Source organism: Pinus tabuliformis, chromosome J (assembly GCF_031772625.1).
Source record: "Pinus tabuliformis cultivar Carrire ecotype Pingquan chromosome J, CPIR1, whole genome shotgun sequence".
NCBI classification, from domain to species: domain Eukaryota; kingdom Viridiplantae; phylum Streptophyta; class Pinopsida; order Pinales; family Pinaceae; genus Pinus; species Pinus tabuliformis.
Genome location: NC_142295.1, coordinates 455,082,589 through 455,109,664, shown reverse-complemented (window position 1 = coordinate 455,109,664; position 27,076 = coordinate 455,082,589). Strand labels below are relative to the sequence as shown.

At 41.9% G+C, this 27,076-nt stretch overlaps 1 protein-coding gene across 2 annotated transcripts in view; it reads left to right on the top strand.

Annotated features, from left to right (window-relative positions):
* Window positions 1-27,076, top strand: part of LOC149227777 (2-methoxy-6-polyprenyl-1,4-benzoquinol methylase, mitochondrial-like) — a 227,203-nt gene that overhangs the window by 137,037 nt on the left and 63,090 nt on the right. For both annotated transcript variants that reach the window (XM_089377931.1, XM_089377930.1), the window contains exons 4-5: window positions 1,478-1,639; window positions 1,905-2,049. In XM_089377931.1, the coding sequence (XP_089234057.1) occupies window positions 1,478-1,639; window positions 1,905-2,049 (307 nt within the window). The remainder of the gene's footprint in view (window positions 1-1,477; window positions 1,640-1,904; window positions 2,050-27,076) is intronic.

The following is a 27,076-nucleotide window of genomic DNA, read 5'->3' as shown; positions in this document are numbered from 1 at the left end:
TAAACCCTAGAAAGAGTTCTAGTGGAGAATCTTCCATTGTTTTATCTTGAAGCTTGTGAAGTACCAGGTGGATCTTCTAGGGTTTATAGTGGACAACCCTAGCAATCACCCTATATCTACTTACATCTCTTCAAGGGAGTCCTTAGTTGGTCCGTTATGCCCAAAAAAATAATAGGCATTAATGTTGTCCCAAATAGTCAATCATAAAACCTAAATTTATATTTCTTTTTTTGTTTTCAGGTTAAATTAGGGTTTGTAACAACTTTACATAAGTTTTAAGCCATAGCTAAGCTAGATATTTTGATAATGGTACATTTACTTGGCTAGAAATTGATCTTGTTACCATATCTTTCTTTTCTGATATATTTTACAGCCTTTCTAAGGTTAGATGCCTTGTTTCTTTGGGCTATTATATGTATATTAAATTTCAGATTTAGCTACTTAACTAAACCTTAGTTTAATCCATTGTTTAAGCCCTAGTTTTAATTGATAATCATTTGTTTTAAGACTGATTTTACTGCTGCTGTCATAGCTTGTTCTTTTTCTATAATTGATTATTTCTCTTACAAGTTTTACAACAGCTAATAGCTTTTTCTTCTTTTGTAGTATTTGGGCATCCTCTTTTGATCAATATGGACTCTCTGAGCCTTCTAAATTGACCTTGATCCTCATCCATTCAAACTTGGAAATTGCACTAATTAACCACCTTATCCTTACCTTGAATATACTATCTTGTTGGTGGTATTTTTGAGTCATTAGATAGGTGTCCTTAGACTTGATCTCCTCTTGCCTTAGAAACCCTTGAAGTGACTAGGGAAGCCTCCCTCGTGTAGGATCCATCCTTCACTAAAGAGAGAGAAGTTGTTGCCTAGGTGACAATGGTAACACTTCCATGTTCCACTAGTCTTAGCACCTTGTAAAAGGCTTTGCACTATGGTGTTAAATTTTGTGATTACAGGCCTGAGATGATTGAAGGCTTTTTTTGGTTGGCACATTGAATTGCAAGCATTGAGTTTGTTTGAAAGTCTTCAATCTGAACATGCCAATCTTCAAATCTTGTGAGTAGACCACTTTTGCTTCTATGCCACTAATAGATGTTGCCTATTCCGTGTTCCCAGGAAACCCACTTTAATTAAATAGTTAGAAATCTCATTTTTTTGAAAACTAGTCCCTGCAGCTGTTGATGTCCATGCATTGGCATGTCATTCACTATCTGGGGACTGACATCAACTCGTTGCTCTAGCACAGCAGGCAGGAAGCCTCAAATTAATATAAGCGATGATAATTCCTTACCTTTGTCAGTTTACACATAAGTAGAGAAAATAAATCTTGTCTCCAGTATCTTATTATCAAAATAGTTTCTGAGTCTGCCTTTACATCTTAAACATTTCAAAGAATTACTTTATTTTCCAGTGTTTAAATAGCTGGGTGGTTAAGAATAGTATTTATCTTATGATTTTTGCCATATGTTTCACAGGAGATGTAGCATTTCGTGTTTTAGAAGCTCTCCATTCCCTTGAACGTCAAAAGATCTCAGATGCTGCAGTGGATGAAGATGTTGAAAATGAGACTAGAGTCTTTATCTGTGATATCAACCCTGCAATGCTGGATGTTGGTAGAAGACGTGCAAATGCTAAAGGTGAAATCCATGCCAAATCATGTAGATACTGTGACTGGCAAGTGCATGGACTCTTTTCTGTTCTTTTCCTGTTGTTGCAACCTGTCCACTGCTTGTTTATATTCCATTTATATTCCATGTTAATTATAGATGTTTTTCGAGTTTTGTCTGTATGTTGCTTCTCTTCTCTTTTGCATTTTAGTTCTCATTTATTGTTTTTATTTTATAGATCTTGTGTTTCAGTTAGCTACGCATTTACTTACTACAGAATAGCACTACTTTGCAGGGCTGGGAGAGGCCCGTTCACTAATATGGACGGAAGGAGATGCAGAAGCCCTTAAATTTGAAGATGCGTCAATGGATGGTTACACCATTGCTTTTGGAATAAGAAATGTAACACATATAGAAAAAGCTCTGAGCGAAGCATACAGGTAATGTAAAAATCAAAATATATTTTCATTTTCTTATTGCAGAGGTTTTAGATCCAGGGTAGAATGTTACTGTATTCTTCCTACATTTCAAGGTTTTTCTGTAGTGTATACCGGTGTTCTCAAAATCTTTGCGTATGCAAGATGCAAAAGTGCCTGTGGTGTATGCCCACAAAGGTAATAGGCAGAGATGCCATCTTATATATGAGGAAATAATAACAAAGGTGATCACATTTCTCATAACAGTGTCAAAATAAGAGCTTCTTGCAGCAGGACCTATATAATATGTACAACATTGTACAGTTCAGGAAAAGATTGCAAAAGGAGTTGTAGGAATCAACCCTGTCAGTTAATTTGAGAACAAAAGAGGCTCTGTTTAATATTCTTACGCAAACAAACTGTTGATGATTGTAGCATCAAACGAGTACTTCCACACAGGTATAAGTGTCTAGACATGTAGAAGTCATCCCAGGACTTTAACTTGAGCAAAATTACTCTAAATAAATGAAATGTTTTAATAAAAAAAGTGAGTTTAATCTAATGAAATGCAAAGGTTATTTCCATTGGTGAAGTAGATGAATCCCAACCATTGATCTCAAGTGAGTTGAGTTCTTATCTCAATTGTCAATCACTTTGGAGATTAGGGTTGTAGATTCAGTTAAAACTCAAACTTATAAAATCAAGACTAGGCGGAGGAGAAAGACACATGAGAGTGAAAACAGTAGACATTCTGAGATTGAGTCATGAAGCATAGTGATTCATGGAGATCTCAACAAGGGTGATAAAGGAGTTTCATCTAGAGATCAAGTCCAAAGGAGGAGAGTGTAAGCAAGAGAAATCTGCAACAAAAGGTTTCAACCACGTAGTAGGTTGAGAGTACAGCTGCACAAGTGAGTTGAGATCTAATCTCAATTGTCAATCGCTTTGGAGATTAGGGTTGTGGATTCAGTTAATAACTCAAACTTATAAAATCAAGGTTAGGTGAAGGAGAAAGGCACATGAGAGTGAAAACAAGAAACATTCTGAGATTGAGTCATGAAGCATAGTGATTCATGGAGATCATAGCAAGGGTGATGAAGGAGTTTCATCCAGAGATCAAGTCCAAAGGAGGAGAGTGTAAGCAAGAAGAATCTGCAACAGAAGGATTCAACCACCTACCAGGTTGGGAGTACAGTACCACAAGTGCTGCACAGAGTTCGCACAACAGGTCAAGAGTACTGCCGCACAGGTGCCACACAGTTCGTATGGTAGACTGAGAGTGTAGCCATACAATGTGTCCATACAACTGTATAGGTCCTGCACGGGGTTCGTGTAGAAGGCCAAGAGTGCAAATGTACAATGTGATCGTACATCCGTACAAGTGATGTGCAAGTTTTGTGCAGTGGGTTGAAAGGGCAGCAAGTCTGAAGGGTTGATCTAGGGAATTCTAGTGGGCTGTAAAGGCCAGATAGGTACCCAATACAAATCAGAAATTTTGCTGTAACTTGCATTTATTTTCTGTGGGCTATTTTCCCAAGAAGGGAGCCCTTGTATGCGGGGCTATTATTTTAATGAACAAAAGATGTGGAGGGTAGAAATATTTGTGTGCATGTGTGAAATTGGTTTCATTTTCTTTTGCTAGTTAGTTTATTTACCAGTGAGTGCATTTTATTTTGAGTTGTATTAAATTTCAGCAACAAGGAAATCACAAGGAATTATTTTGTCAAGTTTTGGGCTTAAGGAAAATTTAACATGGTGTCATAGCTTGCACTCAAAGTGGGAGCCCAATTTTTGCATTTTGCATAGATCAACCAGCAGCGATTTGGTGGAGGTCATTGCTCAGAGGGAAAGAGTGAGGTTGTACCAATCAAGGGTTTGGCATCAACTAAATTTTGTGGGTGTTTTAAAGGACCAAAACACAGATACACAGATATATGCAGCAAATCTATCATATCTGCAAAGAGATCTTAGCAGATCTATGTAATAGCTACGAAATTTTTATTCTTGTGAGTTCTAGAAGGACTTCACACACTACAGATTTGTTCAAATTTAACGATGGCAATGGCTAGACTCAAATTTGAAGACCGGTTGGATGGAGCATTTAACTTCTTTCCCTGGAAGATGATGGTGACATTGCTTTTAAAGTGTTAAAATATGGGGCAGCATCGGGAAGAATTTCCCTTGAGAAATCTATTAACCCCAAAGGTGAAATTCAAAAAAGATTATTATTATTTGGCAAATGATTATTTGAATTTAAATTTCAATGTTTCTCGCTAAAGTTTCAAATTCGGTCTCTCTAGAAGAGTCACGATGAGCATCAAACGATTCGTATAAATATGGATACAATCAATACCAAGAACAGAGAGATACGTAGTATATCTGAGATCGTGGATAAGAAGCTCGCTACATATCTGAGGTTCATTATTCGGTGATTCAGATATTTTCTGAGGTTTACTCTGTTGAAATTTGTAACTAGGTTTGGTCTCCATAAATGTATTTGAAATGTACTTATCAAAAGAATGAAGAAAATGTTTTTATTATTATTATTATGACTTATTAAAGCATGGGTTTCATGCTTGGGTCATCATGTTTTAGGTCAAAGTCCCCATTGAAGACTTCTAGGATTTTTTATGAGTCATTAGAGTCATTGTGCATTAAAAGAGACCCTTCTTGGGCTTTCGAATCATGTAAAAATAATTATTTTTGAGTCAAAAAATGAATTTAGTCTCCTCCACACCAAGTCGGCCTCAAGAAGATCAAGTCAGCCTCAAGAAGAGTAATTCGACCTCCCTGGAAGGCTATATATACAGGGCAGTTTGAATTCATTTGGAGAACATCTTACTCTCACACAGTTCGATATCTGAAGCTGGACACTGGAAGTGCGAAGTTGGTGAAGGGCTAGAAGAAGCGCTGGAAAGGAGTGTGAGTTTTTGGAGAAAGATAGAAGACCTCAAGATTGAAATTTTGGGAGAACTTCAAGCCCTACTGTTCGAGGGTTGGAAGTCAAAGCGCCACAAGTAGGCTTGTGGGCTTAGAACCCAAGCTTGGGGTTTTGCACCCAATCGTGTTTGGGGCAATTCCGGAAGCACATTTCTACATGTGATGGCATGAGACGATAGAGGGCGGAAAGGAGAATCCAATGCTTCAAGAATCGTCGAATTATGAGTTGTAGAAGTGGAGAAATGAATTTTTGAAGTTGACAAGTAATTATTGGTTTTCAAGTCATGTAGGCTTGAAGTAAAATTTGTCCAATAGATGTGTCTCTTCACTAATTTGTGGATCCCTTTGTTGTGTATAAATAAAGGGTGAAGGCAAGTCATTTGATCATCCAACAAGAGCAACGCATTCTCTAAAGGGTAGTTCAGTTGAGGGAGAGAAGGATGCAACAAGGAGGCAAGGAACAACGAGGCTTGGAGGAGGTCTGTTTAAGGGTTTTTACAGGGTCTGAGTTGCTGTTGGAGGCAGAGACCCTTGCTGTGGTAAACTGAGCCCTTAAGGGTTGAACGCAAGGCATCCTAAGTGTTGTTGAAGTGGGCCGCAACCCCATTCTTGAAGGCCGCAGCCCTAGGAGGAACAACGAAGGGGTCTGGAGTTGATCTGAAGGGTGGACAATCCTCCCAAGAGGCTACCGCAACCCTAGTGTGAGTGCTGGAAAGTGCCACAATACTTTTAGGGAGACTGTCCCTTGTTTTGGGCATGAATCTACCCTAAAAGAGTAGCATGAAGGGTAGCATACACATGTAGGACAACCACAACAAGGAGGAGTAATTCTGGGCCAATTTGTTGGGTGGTTAGGGACTGTGGTTAGTGCTCTAACCAGTCCTAGAATTGCAACAAGTCAGAACCATAACGTTTGGAGGAGCCTTGGGTCAGGTTTGACCAGTGTTTGGATCGGTCCACATCACAGATTGTTGGGAGCCATTTGTTGGAGTTGCCTTGGGCTTGAAGGAACTCCAACTAGGAGAAGATCTCGTTATGGGGTGATGTAGGTGTGGACAGAGTTGTTGCAGCTTGTGGAAGCCAAGGAGGTAGGGTTGACGTGGCATGTTAGAAGCCCTAACTAGTGGGTAGTTTTAACAGTGAAGTTTGGAGCCTAGATTTGTGCAATAGCTCCTCTATTGTAGAGCAAAGGGCGGTTGATGAGAAGTCTATGGGTAGCTGTGTGTAAGGGTCTCCTAGGTGTGGGGATGCCCTAACTAGGTGCAGATGCTACAACGTGGAATTGGGCTCCCGTGGAGTGTTGGAGGGCAGCGTGAGAGAAGACCAAGTGTGGATGTGATTGGGCATTCATGGTCTGTTGGAGGACAGCGTGATAGTGTCCAAGTTGGAGCTCAGTGAGCAACACCTTGATGGACAAAGGTGGTTGCAAGAGAGGCAATTGATGAGCTCAAGGGTCTGATCAACCAGAGTAGTTTGTGGCACCCAAGACTTGTGTGTGGAGAAGGACTTCTACAGCAGATGATGGGCAGTCCTCCTAGCCCATGTTCATTGTGGGAGATGGACATCTTGCAGTGATAGGTGGCAGCCCTCCGTTCCCTATGTTGGTCTTCATCGGTGTAACGCAGGAAGACCATAGTGGGCTGAAGTCCCTGAGTAGCTAAGGAGTAGCAATGGGTAGTTGAGAGTTGTTCACAAGTGGAACTGTGAACAACTCAACATGAGTCTCGATGTGTTGTGACCTTGATGGACTAAGGCACAACTAGAGAGCATATTGACAGCCGAGGTTCAGTGGCTAGATGGACTTGGAGCATTGATAGAGGTAGAGGTGCTGCAGATCGGGAGCCGAAGGACTGGGCAGGTACAAGGTATGACCGAGAGAAGTTAAGAGAGTCGACTTCATCAACCAGATGGTCAAAGTATATTGTTGAGGGTAGATTGGTCGTCGATGGGCTGACGCCATGCCCCAGTTTGTATCTTATACTAGTGGATGTATGAGGGCCATTATCCCTAGTACAAGAGCCCTAGACTGTTGTATGATATGTTGTTTAATATAACAAAGTTGGGTTGAAAATTGTAAAAAGTTGTCTATATTCTGTGCATGTGTGATTTACTGTTGTTTATATTCTACTGTGCAAAGTAGTATCGATGAGATTCTTGGTTTGGTAGCATCAAAGATTTTAAGATTCTATCCTAGACCCAAGGTCGTGGAAATTCTACACCAAAGAATCCAGTGATGCAGAGAAAGTGAAGTATAGAGAATAAAAAATATTGGCTATGACGTTGATGGTAGAAAGCATAAAGGACAATCTTGTCCCATACATTTCCAATATAGACCATGCTCAAGAAATGTATGAAGCTTTATCAAAATTGTTCACTATTAAGCACATCAGTCAAGTAGCAAGTTTGAAGAATGAGTTAAGGACTACAAAAATGACAAAGGATGATATTATGACTTCCTTCTTTGTAAGGATATCTAGAATTAGAGATGAACTTCAAGCCATAGATGAAATTGTACCGCAAAAGGAACTAGTAATCACTGCATTATTGGGATTGCCACCTACTTGGAGTTCTTTTGCTTCAAGTCTCAACAGTTGGAAAGAAGCTCCTACCTTTGAGAAATTATGGAATGCTTGCACCCAAGAAGAAATGAGAATGTCATTAGTATCCAACAATGAAGAAGAAAAGGTTTCAAATGCATACTCCGCTTCTCACAAGAGAGGAAACTCTAAGAAGTCAAGAGGGCCAAGAAGGAAGGTTGATATGTCCAAGATAGCATGCTATCAATGTCACAACATGGGCCACTATTGAAGTGATTGTCCTGACAATCCGAAGAACAAGAAAAGAAACAGAGACCAAGCCAATGTTGCTGAAGAAGGATCTCCAAAGAAGACTAAGCCTGAAGAACTAGATTTAAGGGACACTACTAAGTCCTTTGATCTAAGCTTTAGTTATTTTATTTTGATTTGTAGTGTTTATAGTTTTAACATATTTTGGAAAAAACATTTTTCTTTGTTCTTAAGGTTATAGGTATCCCTCAAGCTTGGAGGGAGCCCTTGCCAACCTCCAAAGATAAGTATCTCATTACCAGTTTCATTTTTAGTTTGCCTTGTCTAGTTTTGCTTGCATTAAATACTAATCACTTTTCTACTTTTATTTTCCTTGTTTAGGAAAACTTGTTGAAGACTCAATGAAGAAAGACTCACAAGACAAAGCATTGGAATTACAAGGTTTGTTAAGAAACAAAAAGGTATGTCTTGAGCTACAAGTTTTTGCTATCTTCATATTCATTCTTGATAATCTATTACTAACATCCTTTTGTCTAACTTTCTTGCATCTTAAAGATTCTTGATTAGGTGATTCATCATTATATAAATCTACCGTCCTCATATCTTTGATTTATCTTATGGAACACTAGAAAGGTTTGTTGTGAAAACCCTAACTTAAGGGTGTGTTGAGGATTATGTATGGAACCCTAGCCTACTTAGGGTTATTGTTGAAGTCTAAAGAATCTAGCTGATGCTTTCATGATGTCATGTTTGGGATTTTGGTATGCGTATGAAAACCCTAACTTGTTAGGGTTGAATGGTAACGTCTGAAATCTCGAATCTTTGAAGTACTGATAATTTAGGGTTTGCTATGTTTTGTATTGAAACCCTAGATCAGTAGGGTTTGGTAGGATTTATAAGCAAGACCCTTATAATGTCTTAGAAATGAAACCCTTGGCATGTGTGCATTTGTTCGATCAAACCCTAGTCTGATCAAGTTTGTTATATGTTTAACTCCTATTGATATTTATGTAGTTGGGTTTGACTAACACATGTTATGGATATGCTTGTGCATGATGACGAAGTCCTAGATATATGTGTTGACCTAATTGTTGATGGTCATGAGTCCTAGGGTTTGGAATTAAGCCCTAGTCGAAGTTTGATTCTCTAGGATGATTGTATTTGTGAATTCTAGGGTTTTGTAATTAAACCTTAGTCGAAGTTCAAACCTTTGATATGTGACGACAATGTGATTATTTGAGATTTGTGTAAGATTGTTGAAATTTGAATTTGAGTTATGATTGTTGGGAATAAGTAAAATCTAGGGTTTACAACAAATCCTAGTGGAAGCTAGTCATGTTGTTGATTAAGCTGTGTTTGGTTTTGATTGTTGAATCTCATGTATGAAATCTAGGGTTTGTATGAAATCCTTGTAGGAAGTCTAACATATGAATTCTGAAATTTGTTAGATACATTGTAGATCTATATTTGTTTGAATGGTTTCTATGGTTTGCAATATGATGTAGAAGGGTATGGAAGAAACATTACAACCCTAGATGTAATGAAAGTTGTTATGAAATGCTCAAAGTCTTGATGAAGCAATCTAGGGTTTATGACAAAACCCTAGCAAGAAGTTGAAGAGTATGTGTCTCTTGTTTGTAACTAAAGATGAATGCTTCCATTATATGATTATGATATGGCTAACTTCATGCTTCCATTATATGATTATGATATGGCTAACTTCATGCTTCTATAGATTTTGTTGTACTTGCTATCTAAGTTGTGCAGGTACATAGTCTTCAAGGTGGTGAAGATGTTTGTAAAGTAAAGTTGATGTGATAAGCATGATGATGATAACTCTAATAAGAAGAATGGAAGCCATGAAAGATTCTCCGATGTCATATAAAAGAAGTAGAACTCCCTAAGTTAAGAGGGAGCTCAAATGAAAGAAATGTCCCTAAAGTTAAGAGGGAGCTTAGATGAAAGGAATCTCCCTAGTTGAGAGGGAGGTCATATCATAGTCATGATGGACACCTTGAAAGAATAAATTGGAGAATGTATTGTGAGGGGCTGCTGAGATGAGAAGAGCCAAATCTATTTGTAGAATATGTTGCTGCATGAAAAGTAGGAAAGGAAGCAGTATGGTTGAGGAATCTTCTGTCAAGATTCATTTGGAAAGCTCTAAGTCCTACTGTGAAAAGTTGAGAAGCAACATCAAGATGTCTGAAATATGTTGGAATTTCTAAGTCTGACACGTTAGAAACCCTGCATGCACTTCATTGATTTATTCCTACCTACTTGTTTTGTTAATTAACAAGTTATTTACCATGTAAATACTAAAAATAAATACAAGTGTATGCTCCACACATCACAGATCATCAACTGAAGGAAACAGAATCAAGCTCACAAATGACACCATTATTTTTGGACTAACGTCCCCGGAAAAACCCAATGCGGGAAAACTGGTGCAGCTATCTGAGGGTTTTATTATTAAGTAGTTCCTTTCTGAGTACACTGAGTGCCAAATTGGCTAACCCGACAGAGATAAAAAGTCTGGCAGCAATACCTCTCTTCAGAAACAGGTATTCGGAAATCCTGCTCCACGAAATCCCTCTCTAGCACAATCTGAAGCTTAGTGTCAACCCTGCTGGCCTCTGCGTCAGCCTACTGAGGCTCTGTGCAACCTCTCTGCCTCTCTGCGTCACTCTTGCAGCCTCGACGTGGATGACGCAGACCCGTCTGGCTCTACGCAGTCTTTGCTGCCTCTGCATGGCTCCCTCTAGCTCTGCGTCTGCCTCTCTCTGCTTCTGCGCTGGTCTCTTTGCACTGTCCCTACCTCTCTGCCTCGTACTCACCACCCCTCACTGCAACTGATCACTGATTCTATCTCTCTTAGCAAACCCCGCTCTAGAGAATAGAATGACTGATCACTTTGCTGTATCTCCAACTGACCTTCAAGCCTCCTCTTATACTTTTTCTGTTGAGTCTTCAATGACCGAGATTATATCTCTAATCAACGGCTAAGATTAGATTTGGCTTGATCCATGTCATTTAGAACCTTCTAACCCAGTTTTATATTAATACCCATTAATTTTTTTTATTTTCCTAAGTTTAGACTTAGGAACCCATTAAAAATATTAATTATTTTAATATCTTCTTCACCGGGTAGAATTTCCTCAAACCATTTCTGGGTCTTGGAGATCTCATGTGCTTTAGGCTCTCCACCAATTTTCATGGCTAGAGCACATCCGATGTTACCCCAAATCAACAAAATACCCCAGAGGTTTATATTTATGTAGACTTAAAAGTTTGTTACTAATTGGGGTTGTGTTTGTACATGTAAATCTCTTAGAAGTTTCATAACATGTTTTACATGCTTAGAGTTATCGATCAGTTTGATTGGGAGAGATTTGTTGCCGATTTGTTTGATCGGGGAAGATTTGCTACTGATTGAAATAATCGGGAAGTTGAGGCTTTGTGTGTGAGACATTGCTTGGGAAGACATCTGGCCGAAACTTTGTGTTGATGTCTAGTTCCCAAAGTAAGGAGGGTGGCGTTGGTCATGGAGCTCTGACCTTGGATACGCACCTAGATCCCTGGGTTGATGGTTAGTAAGCCTGATGGTACCTAGAGAGGCTGAAAGCTTTAGTCCATCTTAGTCCCACCTGGATAGATTGCCCTGGTTAGGAATCTAGTCCATGGCATTGCGGTGCCTAAAATTCTTCATGGTTCATGTGTTTTGAGATCTTCCTTGTACTTGTACTGATGAATACCTCCCTAGTTAAGAGGGAGTGTGGAAATTTGTAACTAGGTTCAGTGTTCATAAATGTATTTGAAATGTACTTATCAAAAAAATGAAGAAAATATTATTATTATTATGATTTATTAAAGCATGGGTTCATGTTTGGGTCATCATGTTTTAGGTCAAAGTCCCCATTGAGGACTTCTAGGATTTATTCTGAGTCATTAGAGTCATTATACATTAAAAGAGACCCTTCTTGGGCTTTCGAATCTTGTAAAATGAATTATTTTTGAGTCAAAAAATGAATTTAGTCTCCACACCTAGTCGGCCTCAAGAAGAGTAATTCGACCTCCCTGGAAGGCTATATACACAAGGCAGTTCGAATTCATTTGGAGAACATCTCACTCTCACACATAGTTTGATATTTGAAGCTAGAAGCTGAAAGTGCGAAGTTGGTGAAGGGCTAGAAGAAGAGCTGGAAAGGAGTGCGAGTTTCTGGAGAAAGATAGAAGACCTCAAGATCGAAATTTTGGGACAACTCTCACTCACTTCTGAGGTGTATCAAGGGAGATCGAAGTTTTTCTAGTTTGGTCAAAGCTACTGCTGCTATTGCTACTGGGTCGAAGCTGTCGCTGATGCTGCTAGGTCGAAATTGCTTTTGAAGGATTATCATCTGCAAGAAGGATTGAGGGATGACTTGGTGTGGAGGAAGTCTCTTTTTGGGTCTAAAGTCTTGCATTATCTCAAGAAACTATTGAAGGAAGAATTGTATCTAGGGTTTTGCCTTGGCTGTCCGCCTACATCTCTTGTACTTGTGTTATTGTTTTGGTAATTGCTTGATGAACTAAAAGATAAATGAACATAAAGATAAAAGCATCACAAGTAATTATCTATATAAGAAAATCTTTCTGTCCTTCTAAGTTTTTAACATACTCCACACATAAAAGGATCAGACATATGTATCTATGGATCAATTTTCTGTGACTTAATATTTTGGAGTCATGTTTTATGATTCATTATATTAATCCATTTTGACTAGCTCTTAGATTCGGTCTAAGCCTCAGATTATAAAGGTCTATGATTAGCTTATCTTCTACAACAGGTAGTGGCTTCACACTTCTATAAACAAAGATGGCATTGCACCATAACCTTGAGATTTGTCTTGCACTGTAACCTTGAGAATTGGCTTGCAGCGGAATTGGTTCACACTGCAATTTTGAGATCTGTCTCACATATTGATTGGCCAGCTTAGTAATTGAATCGCACAGTGATTGGTTCACGCACAACGATCTTGGTTGTTTCCACAATAGTAAACAATAGCTCGCATTTTTGTAATGACATACGTGACTCGCAATTCTCATGTTTTGCTTATTGATTTGGGGTAGCATCGGATGTGCTCTAGCCACGAAATTTGGTGGAGAGGTTGGGGCACATGAGATCTCTAATACCCAGAAAGGGTTTGGGTAGATTCTAAACAGATCAGGAGATATTAAAATAATTAATATTTTTAATGGAGTCCCTAAGTCTAAACTGAGGGAGAATAAAATATCAATGTGTATTAATATGAATTTGTGTTAGAATGGTCCAAAAGACATGGATCAAGCTAGATCTGATCTTAGCCGTTGATCAAGGATTTATCTCGGCCGTTGATATGTCAACAGGAAAAGTATAAGAGGAGGCTTGAGGGTCACTTGGAGAGTACACGAGTGATAAGTCATTCTATTCTCTAGAGCGGGGTTTGCTAAGAGAGAGAGAATCAATGATCTGAGAGCAGCTGAGGGGCATTGAGTACAAAGAGATAGAGAGGCAGAGATAGTGCTGGGAGAGCAACAGAGCAAATAGCGAGAGTGACGTAGGAGAAGCCAGTGCTCATGCAGGGCCACGCAGAGGCAGCTAAGTGCTGCGCAGAGCACCAGAGGGGGCAGCGTAGCTGAAGCAGAGGGTTAGAGAGCTGACGCAGGGCCTCCTAGGGCTGACGGAGGCTAAGATAGACTAACGCAGGGCCAACGCTGGGCTAGGAGAGGCTGACGCAGTCCAGATTGGGCAAACGTTGGGGTTTCTAGGGCAGATTGGTGCTGAGTAGCTGCCGGAAGGATTATTTGGGGTTTCAGGCAGTAGATTTGTCAGAAACTGGGAGGTATTATTGTTAAGGAAATTCTCTGTTGGGTAGGCCAGTTTCGGCACCCAGATTGTACTCTGATATTGCTTAATAAGAAAACCCTCAGATAACTGCATCGGTTTTCCCACATTGGGATTTTCCGGGGACATTAGTCCAAAAATAATGGTGTCATATGGTGTGTTTGTTTCTATTTCTTTTAGTTGCTGATCTGTAATATGTTGAGCATGCATTAGTGTTTATTTTCAGTATTTACAATGTCAATAACTTCTTAAGGAAAATAACAAGTAGGTAGGAATAAATCAGATAAAGTGCATGGAGGGTTTCTAACTAAGTAAACTTAGAAACTTCAACATGGTATTAGAGCGTTATTGCAGATCACAGGAGGACTAAAGGACATCAGCTGAGCAGAGCAATAGCAACAGAAAACAACTGTCCCGAGGTGACATAAGCTGTTTCTAGCAGCACAGAAGCAAAGGAGAGTGACGCAGAGCTAGCTAGGGCTCACGCAGGGCCACGCAAAGCCAGCTAGGAGCTGTGCAGAGCCACAGAGAAGCTAGTGTTGCTGACACAGAGGGCCAGAGGGCTGACGCAGGGCCTCCCAGGGCTGACGCAGACACATCCGGGGTGACACAGGCCCAACGTGGGGTAGAGAGGGGTTGACGCAATCCACAGATAGGTAGTTGCTGAGGTTTAGAAGGCTGCAGGAATATTGGATAGTGGAGCTGGTGAGGTACTGTGGTTAGAACAATACCTAACAGAGCAGGGCTAGAGGAGTTGCTACCGAGGGTTTCTAGCCAAGGAACCCAGATCAGTGATGCGGTTGCACAAGACGATCAGAGTAGGGGGCATCTCGACAAGCGGTAGAAGGCTTTCTAGGAGGGAAATCAGGGCTTAGAGGGAGTCCAGAAGAGAACTTTCAGACGGGAAGTAGAGACTCAGAGGAGTCGAACAGAGAACTTCCAGGAGGGAAGTAGAGGAGCATCATAGCACTACACAGAGTAAGAGACCAGGATAGACTGGACGGAGCACCGAACTTTGCAGTCTGGAAGGCCAGAATCTTATCCGTACTTGAAAGGAATTGTGTCAAGAACTTCGCCTTGAAGGTAATTGCTGTCCTAGTCAACCCCAGTGATAATGATAGGTACGAGGAGCTGATGACGAGGGCCAAGAGCATTATCCTTGATGGGGTCAAGGATCATGTAGTACCACACATAGCCGAGAAGGAAACGACATTTGAGATGTGGGAGGCTCTCAAGAAGCTGTACCAGCATACTTCTGTGTAGAGAAGAATGCTGCTTGAGAATCAGATGAGGTCATATCAGATGAAGAAGGGACAATCGATTGACACCTTCCTCGAAGGACTGAATGAGATCCGAGACCAGTTGACTGCTATAGGGGCGACACCGGATCAGGAGCTAATGGTGAGGACAACCCTGAATGCTGTCTCAGAAGACTGGGAAGTATTTGTCCAGAGTATACTGGGCAGAGGGACACTTCCACCTTGGGACGAGATGTGGGCAGCTCTTCGCCAGGAAGAGATCAGACAGCAGTCGAAGACAGGTAGCAGTAACAAGGGGATCAAAGTCAAGTAGGAGGAGGAAGATGTGGCCCTAGCATCTGAGGGAAAGCAGGAGAAGCGGAAGAAGAAAGATCTCTCCAAGATCAAGTGCTTCCACTGTGGGGAGCTGGGTCATTATGCGACCCAATGTTTGAGGAAGAAGAGTAAGGGAGAGTCTTCCGAGACTAAGGTAGCGCCAACAGGGGCAGAGAAGGAAGTTTTGACAGACGATCATTGTGCCATGAGTGCACATGCACCACTTGAGCAGAAGTGGGGAGACATCGAGCTGTAGTCAGGCGGACTACAGGCGATGAGGGGTAGGATTCTTGATGTACCCAGCCTCTTGGATTAGACCTTGCTACGGGAGCCCTGAAGAGGAGTAGTAGGACTGGCTGAGTCGGGTAGAGACGGATGTGAATGAAGCCGCAGAGAGAGCTACAGTGCAGGAGTCCCGAGACAGCGTGAGGCTAGCAGGCTGCAGCAGTGTGAGAGGCATAGGAGTGTTGCACCAGTGCAGGATGGCACATAGAGGTGTGCAACGGTGCGAGATGCAGATAGTTGCTGTAGTAGTGCAGAGGTCAGAGAGGGAGCACTTTTCAGCGACAGAGGGAGCTTCAACATCAATGGGTGCCTCTAGCCCAACAAGGAGGTCAGATTGGGTGATCAGTTACTTACTTCTCAGTAACTGAGTTGCAGTGAAACAGTGGGCAGCACGATGCAGCATGATGAGAGGAGGTGCAGTGCGGATGTAGTGTTGGGAGAAAGGACTAGCTGTAGCACGAATGCAGAGGGAGCTGTCGTACAGATGCAGCAGTGGCAGTGGCAGAACCATGGGCAGCAGTATAGGATGCAGCAGTGTAGAGGATGTTGGGCAGGAAGGCCAGCATAGGTACTGATGCCAGATGATCAGAGTAATACACAGTGAGGAGTATTGCTAGAGCACAATCCTCGCTAAGAGGGAGTGTTGATTTGGGATAGCATCGGATGTGCTCTAGCCACGAAATTTGGTGGAGAGGTTGGGCCACATGAGATCTCCAATACCCAAAAAGGGTTTGGCAGATGCTAAACAGATTAGGAGATATTAAAATAATTAATATTTTTAATGGAGTCCCTAAGTCTAAACTTAGGGAAAATAAAATATTAATGTGTATTAATATGAATCTGTGTTAGAATGGTCCAAAAGACATGGATCAAGCCAGATCTGATCTTAGCCATTGATTAGGGACTTAATCTCAGCTGTTGATATGTCAACAGGAAAAGTATAAGAGGAGACTTGAGGGTCACTTGGAGAGTACACCAGAGTGATCAGTCATTTTATACTTTAGAGTGGGGTTTGCTAAGAGAGATCGAATCAGTGATCGGAGAGCAGCTGAGGGGCATTGAGTACAAAGAGACAGAGAGGCAGAGATAGTGCCGGGAGAGCAGCAGAGTAGCCAGAGAGAGTGATGTAGGAGCAGCCAGTGGTCACGTAGGGCCACGCAGAGGCAGCTAAGTGCTGCGCAGAGCACCAGAGAGGGCAGCGTAGCTGAAGCAGAGGGTCAGAGAGCTGACGCAGGGCCTCTTGGGGCTGACGCAGGCCAAGATAGACTGATGCAGGGCCAACGCTGGGCCAGGAGAGGCTGACACAGTCTAGATTGGGCAGACGCTGGGGTTTCTGGGGCAGACTGGTGCTGAGTAGCTGCTAGAAGGATTATTTGGGGTTTCAGCCAGTAGATTTGTCAGAAACTGAGAGGTATTACTGTCAAGGAAATTCTTTGTTGGGTGGGCAAGTTTCGTCACCTAGATTGTACTTAGATATTGCTTGATAAGAAAACCCTCAGATAGCTACACCGGTTTTCCCACATTGGGTTTTTCTGGGGACATTAGTCCAAAAATAATGGTGTCATGTGGTGTGTTTGTTTCTATTTCTTTCAGTTGTTGATCTGTAATATGTTGAGCATGCACTAGTGTTTATTTTCAGTATACATTGTAAATAACTTGTTAAGGAAAATAACTAGTAGGTAGGAATAAATCAGATAAAGTGCATGGAGGGTTTCTAACAAGTAAACTTAGAAACTTCAACATTGCTATCTAGGGTTTGCACAACCTGACACTATACATTACAAATAATATTTTGTGGTTTGGAGATATGGACTTACCATCTCAATATCACTCTCAGCGAAAGATCTCACTAAAAGACTACGACTCTAATGGTAATATGTCATATGTCTCAATTCCCTGGAATTGACATTGCTCTCAAATCTTGGATATGAAGTAATGCATATGATTTAACATTGATCTCGGATCTCTGTACTAGATATAATTTCGCATTGGCCTCAGATCTCTGCAATGTGTAGTATGGGTTTAGTCTCTATACTTAGTATAGACATTGCATATAATCTCAACATCATCACTCTCTTGGCATCACACAGTTATGGTTCCTCTTTATATGTAGTCTTCGCCCTGCATTGTTTTAGTTTCTCAATGTATGGATGGACTCAAGCATTATGTTTATAGATGGGTCTCTGCTTTGGTGTATTGGCTGGTCTCGACACTATTGCTCTAGTGGACATGTTAGTCTTGGCACTGTGGTATATGTCAGTCCCAACACAGTCTCACATCTCAGTGATTGGTATGATATCATTGGCATCAGATTCATATATGGCATTGTTGCAGTTCAGAGCAGTGGTAATATTTATATGTTGTAACCCTAATGCAAGTATGGCAAGCTATTGAAGATTATGTAACAACGCTATCGATGAGTCTTATTCACAAACGAAGTTGTGAACAAGACATATAAATAGGCCTTGTTATAATTGCATATGATATAATGATGTTATAACGCTGTGGAGTGGATTCAATGTGTAAATGATGTAATGCAATTATTTTAAGCAAAGAACAATATAGCCTTAATAGAAAATTAACATAAAGGAGCATGACCTTTTGTATAAAAAAAATGCAACACTCAAGATGACTCGTGAAAAGGACATCAGAGCCTAGAGGGTGATCATGCATGCTGTAAAGGATCATTTGATTCTGCACTTGGAAGAGAAGCAATTGACTAGAGAGATGTTTAAGGTTCTAGTGGACTCGTTCTAGATTGATAACATGAATAGGAAGATGGTCTTGAGAAACAAGCTCAAATCCATCTAGATGTTGAGGTCCGTTAACGCGACCAATTATTTCATGAATATCACTCAGATACGGGATCTACTTGCAACCATTGGGGAGAAAGTGGATGAGACAAAACTCGTCAATGTGGCACTAAACGGGTTCACCAAGCCATGGAAACCATTTGTCAAGGGAGTCTAAGAGTAAGATGAGAATCTACCCTTCGATGTGACCATCTGTCTATTAGTGGATTATTGCAACAACCTTGTGATACCCAAACTATACTCGCAAGTTAGTCTATTAAGAATAAATTATAGGCTAAAGCTAAGAAAAAACATAGAAAAGTCAATTGTAATGTCCCCTACCACTTCGAAAATGTTGTCACCTAAGATGTACACCTAGATGTGGAAAAAATTTCCAGCCCCACAAGGTTTAGTCTTTATGTCGCAACGCTCAGAGTAGGGGCGGTCACCTATTCCCTATTCACTTCATTTAAGCTCTCTCCTAGGCAAGCTAAGGGGGGATAGTCCATAACGATGAAACTAAAGGAAAACTTGTTGAAACAAGTTCTAGGAGATCCAAGGCATAACAATTACCACTCAAAGTAACTTGAATTAAGATTAATTAGCAAGTATAATTATTAATTGTTGATTTTCCACGACCTTGGTGTCTGGGATAGAATCTTAACATCTCTGATGCTACCAAACCAAGAATCTCAACAAGAACTACTTTGCACAACGGAAAATATAAAGCGATAAATCACATATGCATAAGTATACACAATTTTTAACAAATATTGTACAATAATGTGTAACCCAATCTTCGTTATATTAAACCAAATCTGAATAATACAACAGTCTATGGTATACATGATACAATGACAAACATGTTGCGCAGACTTTGTTGTATTTTGTCCTGTCGGTCCCTTGCTTCCATACTGCTTGTTAGCTTTTGGTAGCATTGGAAGTGCTCTAGCCTTGAAAACTGGTGGAGAGGCTAAGGCACATGAGTTCTAAAGAACCCAAAAATCGTTTGGTGAAATTCCACCCGGATTGTATTTTATTAAAATAATTAATATTTTTAATGGGGTTCTTAAGTCCCAGATTGTATTTTATTAAAATAATTAATATTTTTAATGGGGTTCTTAAGTCTAAACTTAGGAAAATTAAAGTATTAATGGGTATTAATCAAACTATGGGTGAGAATGATCTAGAAGGCAGATCAAGTCAAGTTTTAATCTTAGCCGCTTAATCTCGGCCGTTGAAGTGTCAATGAGAAAAGTATAAGAAGGAGGCATGGGATTCATTTAGAAACACACACAGAGAGAACGAATTGATCTGGAGTTCGTTTCTGGGGCTAGGAAGCTGAGAATTCGAATTGAGTGATCATTCTACAGCAGAGGGGCAGGTATAGTTCGGGAGTATTGGACAGAGGGGCGGAGAGACAATAGTTGAGGCAGTGCAACAGCTAGAAGCACTGACGCTTGGCCAATCTGGGCCCACGCAAGCCTGACGCAGAGCTAAAAGGGCCAACGTAGAAGCATAAGCTGCCCTCATGCAGAAAGTCGGAACTGCCGGAACAGCCAGGGAAGGTTGATGCAGAAAGCAGAAGAGACATCGCAGAAGCTGACGCGGGGCCTACGCAGGGCCAGTGCAGAGATAGCCGGGGTTAGCCAGTTCTGCTGCCGGATCAGTCAAAATCTGCCGGGTGAAGTGAGGTAAAACTCACTCAGTTTTCCGCCATTATATTTTCTCTGTCACTAGATTGCCGGGAGGGCATCCAACATTGTATTCAGAATTATTGCTTAATAATAAAAAACCCTCTGAGCTGCTGCACGTTTTTCCTGCATTGGGTTTTTCCGGGAACTATTTTGTCCAAAAATAACTGTGTCCTATGTATCTTGTTCTTTGCTCAGTTTTCTGTTTCATGTAATCAAATTTAAAGTAGTGTAGGTTGCAGAAGTAATTTACTTCAATATTCAAAAAATAACTTGATAATGTATATTAAAATCAAGTAGGAGAAGTAAATTTAGTTTTTGCTGCAATAGGGGTTCCTTGGACTAGGAATTTTCACATGGTATCAGAGCATTGATTTTGAAACAGGAAGAGCAGATCCAATGCTAAGCAGAGAGGCCAATAGCTGCATTTGGCAGCAATTCGAATCCCCTTGAAGGGATTACCCAGTCCTTGTCGGGAAGTAGAGATTCCGCAGAAATCTCTCTTTGAGAGAGTCGACAAAGAGGTACGATTTCCGGTTCATGAGTTTGCAGAGGCAGAGGGAGTGACGCATAGCCTTAGCGCAGTGCTTGAAGGGGGCAGTTTCTGCAGAAATCCGTCGGAAAAGAACGAAGACACATAGAAGTGGAATTTTCTCCTCAGAGAACTTTTCGCCAAAAGTTCGAATTTCTCACTTGCTGGGCAACAGTGCTGAGCAGTGACTAGAGGAGTTAGTTCGACAGTTTGGGGGAGATGGCATCACATGGGCTCAGAGATCACGATAGGTTGGAAGGAGCTTCCGACTATGTCATATGGAAGACCAAAATCTTCGCTGTTCTGGAGGAGTACGATCTCGAAGCTTACGTCAAGAGTGTTGTCGCTGTTCCCGCTGACAATGATCAGAAGAAGAAGTACAACACTGAGCAGGGGAAGGTGAAGAGGTTCATACTCGATGGAGTTCGAGATCATGTGGTCTCACACTTGCATGGCAAAGATACAGCCCGAGAGATGTGGGAAGCTTTGTCTTCACTGTATGAAGGCTCTTTCGAACAACGGAAGATGTATTTAGAGCAAAAGTTGTAATGGACATTGATGTAGAAGGGAAAAGGGGTTAACTCCTATCTTTAACGTCTTTAGGACACCAGAGACTAGTTTGCTGCAGTGGGGTCTACTCAGTCTACCGCAATGGTAAGGACAATCCTGAATGGAGTCTCGGATGAATGGCAAGTCTTTGTCCAAAGTATATTGGGCAGGGAAAGACTACCTTCATGGGAGGAGATGTGGGCAACTCCAACAGGAAGAATTAAGGAGTGCCCTGGTTAAGGTCAACCTCAATGGCAACAGTGGGAGTGGCATGAAGACCAAGGAGGAGGAGAACACAGCGCTAGCATCAAAGGGATAGCAAAAGTAGAAGCCAAAGATGGAGATTTCGAAGGTGAAATGTTTTAGATGCGGCGAGATGGGCCACTTTACATCCCAATGTCCTTTGAAGCAAAAGGATAAGGATGAGAGACATGATCCTAAGGCTGCTCCAACAAAAATTGACGAAGATGAGTTTGCCATGAGTGCCGATGCACCTCCAAGAGGAAAATGGGGTGATATTGAGCTGTAGTCAGGAGGACTACATGTGGGCAGGATCCTTGAGGAGTCCACCTCTTGGATCATCACCTTGCTACAGGAGCCCAAGATTCAGTAGTAGCGAGATGGACTTAGTGTCAGATGATGCAGTGGATTGTTTGGAGAGACATATGCAGTAGCCTGAGACCAGGGACCAATTAGCGCAGAGCAAGGTTGGCAGTAGTGCAGAAGTCAGCAGCAGCGCAGAAGATTCAGAGGGTCAGAGACTAGTAGCAGTTAGATTCCAACACAGTTAGTTCAGAAATTTTGGATGCTTTTCCGTTGCTGAGCAACAACAATTGGAAAATGACGCGGTGCAGAGCCAGTAGTGGCAGTGTTAGCAGCAGATGTAGAGGGATATGTAGTATAGAAGTAGCAGTGTCATGGACAACAGTATAGTAGCAACAACAACACAGTGTTTGTGGCAGCAACAGTGCGAAAAGGAGATGCTTCAGAGACATAGCAACATGCAGTTGGACATTGTTGCTAGAGCACTTTCCTTGTTAAGAGGGAGTGTTATTTTTTGGTAGCATCGAATGTGATATAGCCATGAAAATTGGTAGAGAGGCTAAGGCACATGAGTTCTAAAGAACTTAGAAACCGTTTGGTGAAATTCCACCCTGATTGTATTTTATTAAAATAATTAATATTTTTAATGGGCTTCCTAAGTCTAAACTCAGGAAAATTAAAGTATTAATGGGTATTAACCAAAATATGGGTGAGAATGATCTAGAATGCAGATCAAGTCAAGTTTTAATCTTAGCCTTTGATTAGAGACTTAATCTTGGTTGTTGAAGTCTCAATGACAAAAGTATAAGAAGGAGGCTTGGGGTTCATTTAGAAACACACATAGAGAGAACGAATTGATATGGGGTTCGATTTCTGGGGCTAGGAAGCTGAGAATTCGAATTGAGTGATCATTTTGCAGCAGAGGGGTAGGGATAGTTTGGGAGTACTGGACAGAGAGGTAGAGAGACACTAGTGGAGGCAGCACAACAGCTAGAAGGATTGACGCTGGGCCAATCTGGGCCCACGCAGGCTTGACACAGAGCCAGAAGGTCCAGTGCATAAGCAAAAGCTATGCTCATGCAGAAATCCAGAACTGTCGGGGAACTACAGGAATAGCCGGGAAGGTTGACGCAGAAGGCAGAAGAGAGCGCAGAAGCTGACGCAGGGCCAGCGTAGAGATAACCAGGGTTAGCAAGTTTTGCTGCAAGATCAACCGAAATTTGTCAGGTGAAGTGAGGTAAAACTCACTCAGTTTTCCACCATTGTATTTTCTCTGTCACTGGATTGCCGAAAGGACATCCATCATTGTATTCAGAATTACTGCTTAATAATAGAAAACCCTCGGAGTTGCTGCACCCATTTTCCCACATTGGGTTTTCCCGGGGACTATTCTGTCCAAAATTAATTGTGTCCTATGTATCTTGTTCTTTGCTCAGTTTTCTGTTTCATGTAATCAAATTTAAAGTAGTGTAGGCTACAAAAGTAATTTACTTCAGTATTCAGAAAATAACTTGATAATGTATATTAAAATCAAGTAGGAGAAGTAAATTTAGTTTTTGCTGCAGTAGGGGTTCCTTGGACTAGGAATTTTCACACTGCTCACTAGTTGCCCCTTAGTCCTTCAAGGGAAAACACATCGAGACTCCAGGAGGGCTACCACCTAACACTGCTGCATGTACACGGGATCATCAATCTGCTCTCTAGGCTGGCCACTTCTCGAGCTCCAATCTGCCAGGCTAGCAATCACTCTAGTCCATTAAAGTGCTGCACTTTGGCACCAATCTTCACCCAACCTCCAACTCTTCTTTGTCACGTCAAGATAGCTTGTCTAGGGCTACTTTGGGTAGCCAACACACTACCCTCCAAGAGGCCAATGACACTCAATACTACATTGCAAGATCTGCTCCAATGAAGGCCCTTGATCACCGAATCATGCCTCCAAATTGGCTCACACAGGCTGGCCAACAATTTGATCCAAAACTGGTCACAAACTATGATCCAACACACACAAGATGCACCCAAAATGCAGATTCCAACTCACATTTTTAGGGTCTTCTTGATTGCTGCAACTCTGGGTCTGGTTAGGGCACTAAACGCAGTCCCTAATAGTCCTTCAAACAACCCAAAAATGCCCTCCTTTCTGCAGTGATCCTTCTCTAGCAAGTCTTTAACTCCATGTTGCCTGTTCACTGCACCAACACCCTTAAATAGACCTTACGACTCCCCTGCCTTCCCTAGAACATGCCTGTGGTGGCTCTAGGCCTTGCGGCTTGCTACAACAAGCCTTCTCCTTGCTGCGATAGCCCTTCTCAAGGGTTTTCACCTTTCCCCGATCCTCAAAACAGTCCAGACTTCCTCAGCCTCCAAGAACAGGCCCTCGACCCTCCTTTATGAACTTCGGCCTCCTTAAAGTGCCCTAGAACAGATCTCGACCTTCTGTTCTTGTCCTCCTTCCTTGCTGTGGCCCAAACAATGAAGTCTTCTCTCCTCAATGAGCTGTTCATGTGTGTTATGTTGCATGATTGGATGGTCTTTATTACCCTCATATCACCTTCTATATATACCATAAAGAAGGGCTCCAAAATGTCATCACAAGGGGCTGTCCAACTGTCATAAGCCTAAAACAACCTTAGGCTGACCTTGACACTTATTGTGTCAACCCCAAAATTAACTTCAAAAATTCATATCTCCACTTCTAGAACTTGGAATTGGATGATTCTCGTTGCGTTAGATTCGTCTCGTCGAGAGCTATCATCCTCATCCATCACATGTAGAAATGTGCTCGGGAAATGTCCAAACCACGATTTGGTGCAAAACCCCATGCTTGGGTTCCAAGTGCACAAGTGACTCTTGTGGTGCTTTGTCCTCCAATCCTTGAACCCTAGGGATTGGAATGTGAAAATTTTCTGAATCTAACAAATCAGAAATCCTACTGCAGTAAACTAATTTGCATTACCTACTTGTGTTCTTCACTTTAACAAGTTATTTTCAGAATTATTCAGAAAATATTAATGCAAATACACTGCAACCTACACCAATATACAGATCAAGTACTGAAAAATAAATGAGACAACCACACAAAGGACACACTTATTTTTGGACTAAACATCCCCAGAAAAACCCAATGTGGAAAAGCAGGTGCAACAGATATTAGGGTTTTATTATTATGCAGATTTCGGAATACAACTAGGGTGCCAAATCTGGCTCACCCAACAAAGAATAAACTCGGCAAAAGTACCTCTATCTGGAGATAGATATTTTGGTGGATCCAGCAACTGGATGAACAAACCCCACAGGTGACTGCGCTGTCCCCACTGTGCAGTGATGGTTGCTCCCAACTCTGCGTTGGGACTGCGTCACCTCCTTTAGGAGTTGCATCACCCTCCCGGTGAGCCTTCCCGGCTCAGAAATCGATCTGCTAAATTGATGCCCAATCTGCCTCACAGAAACCCCAGCGTTGCCTCTATGTGACTGCGTCAACCCTCCAGCCTCTGCGTCACCCTCCTGAAGTTGTGCTGTCTCTCCCTGGTGCTACGTTGCCTCTCTGTTATGTATTCTCGGCCTTGGAGGAAAGTCCCGCTGCCAAAATGCCCCTCTTTGCACTAGAAGCTTATTTTAAAATTCTCAACAAACTACGCCCCATAATTTCGATCTAGCTCAACTGTTGCTCTCACTGTGTGTATTCTCCAACTGACCCCAAGCCTTCCTTTATACTTTTCCTGTTGAGAAATCAACGGTCGTGATATAATCTCTAATCAACGGCTAAAATTAAATTAGACTTGATCCTCGTCACTTAGAAGCTTCTCACCCATATTTACATTAATTCACTTTAATTATTTTAATTTCCTAAGTTTTAACTTAGGCATCATTAAAAATAATTAATTATTTGAATAACATGCACTCCGGGTGGAATTTCTCCAAACGATTTCCGGGTCTTGGAGATCTCATGTGTTCTAGCCCCTCCACAAAATTTCAGAGCTAGAGCACATCCGATGCTACCCAAAAATCAACAGTCCCTCTTGGTGAGGAATGTGCTCTAGCAATACTTCCCAGCAGAAGTATCACACCGATCCATGGCATTGGTCCTCTGCGCTGCTGATGATCGACCTGCTACCCTTCATCCACTACGCTGCTGCAATCTGTACTGCTGCTCATGACATTGCCACTCGCACTGCTGCGTCTGTACTGCAGCTCCCTCTCAATATGCTGCATCATGCTGCCCATAGCATTGCCATTGCTAACTGCTGTACTACAACTCAGTTGTTGAGAAGTAAGCAACTGAAAAAGCCACCCAAAATCTGACACGCTGGTTAGTCTGGATGCCCCTTAACGCTGAAGCTAACTCTGCTGCTAATCTGTGCTGATCCTCTGATGCTACTGCATTGCTGTTGTATCTGCTCTGTGCCTTCCACACTGCTGCAATACTCCACTGCGTTGCTTCAAACTTTGGTGCTCTAGCTCTACCACTGTTGCTCCATCATCCCTCACACCCACTGACTCCTGTCATTCTGCTACTGTCATTAAGGGCTCCCGTAGCCGTATGTGATCCAAGAGTTTGGGCACCTCAAGGATCCTGCCCTCGTGTAGTCCTCCCAGCTACAGTTCTATATCACCCCACTTCTTTTCTAGAGGTGCATGAGCACTCATGGCGCAATCATCATCGTCCTCTTTGTTAGCTTGCACTGGAGCAGCCTTTGAGTCAGACTTCTCTTCTTTGCCCTTCTTTTGAGGGCACTGCGTGGCGAAGTGATCCATCTCTCCACATCTGAAGCATCTGACTTTGGATATGTCCTCCTTTCGTTTCTGTTGCCCTTGCTGTCTCGCTGATGCGAGAGTGTATCCTCCTCTTCCTCCTTGATTCTGATCCCTTTGCCGCTGATTCCTCCCTTGGTCCATCGTTTGATCTCTTCCTGTTGAAGCACTGCCCACATCTCCTCCCAACAGGGAAGAGAAACCTTGCCCAAGATGCTTTGGACAAAGGTTTCCCAATCTTCAGGGACCGCATTCAGTGCAGTCTTGACCATAAATTCAGCATCTGGTGTAACCCCTACGGAAGTTAGCTAGTCACGGTTCCTTTGCAACTTGAGAAGGAAGGGATTGATTTCTTCTCCCTTCTGCATCTGAAACTGTCTCAGCTGACTCTCAAGCAACATCTTCCGCTGAACAGAAGTTCCCTCGTACAATGTGGTCAAGGCCTCCCACATTTCGCTTGTTGTGTCCTTCTCAGCAATATGAGGGATCACATGATCCTTGATCTCGTCCAAGATCATGCACTTTTCTTTTGCCTGAGCCTCCTCGTACTTTTTGAGAGGATCAACATCAACCGGAACAACAACCGTCCTCAAGGCATAATCCTTGATGTGATGTTTAACCAAAATTGCCAGGATCCCGACCTTCCAGATGACGAAGTTGGATGCTCCATCCAACCTGTCCTGATCCCTTAGTCCGTTAATGACTATCTGTACTCAAATGAATGTCGAACTCGTTCTCTTCTCC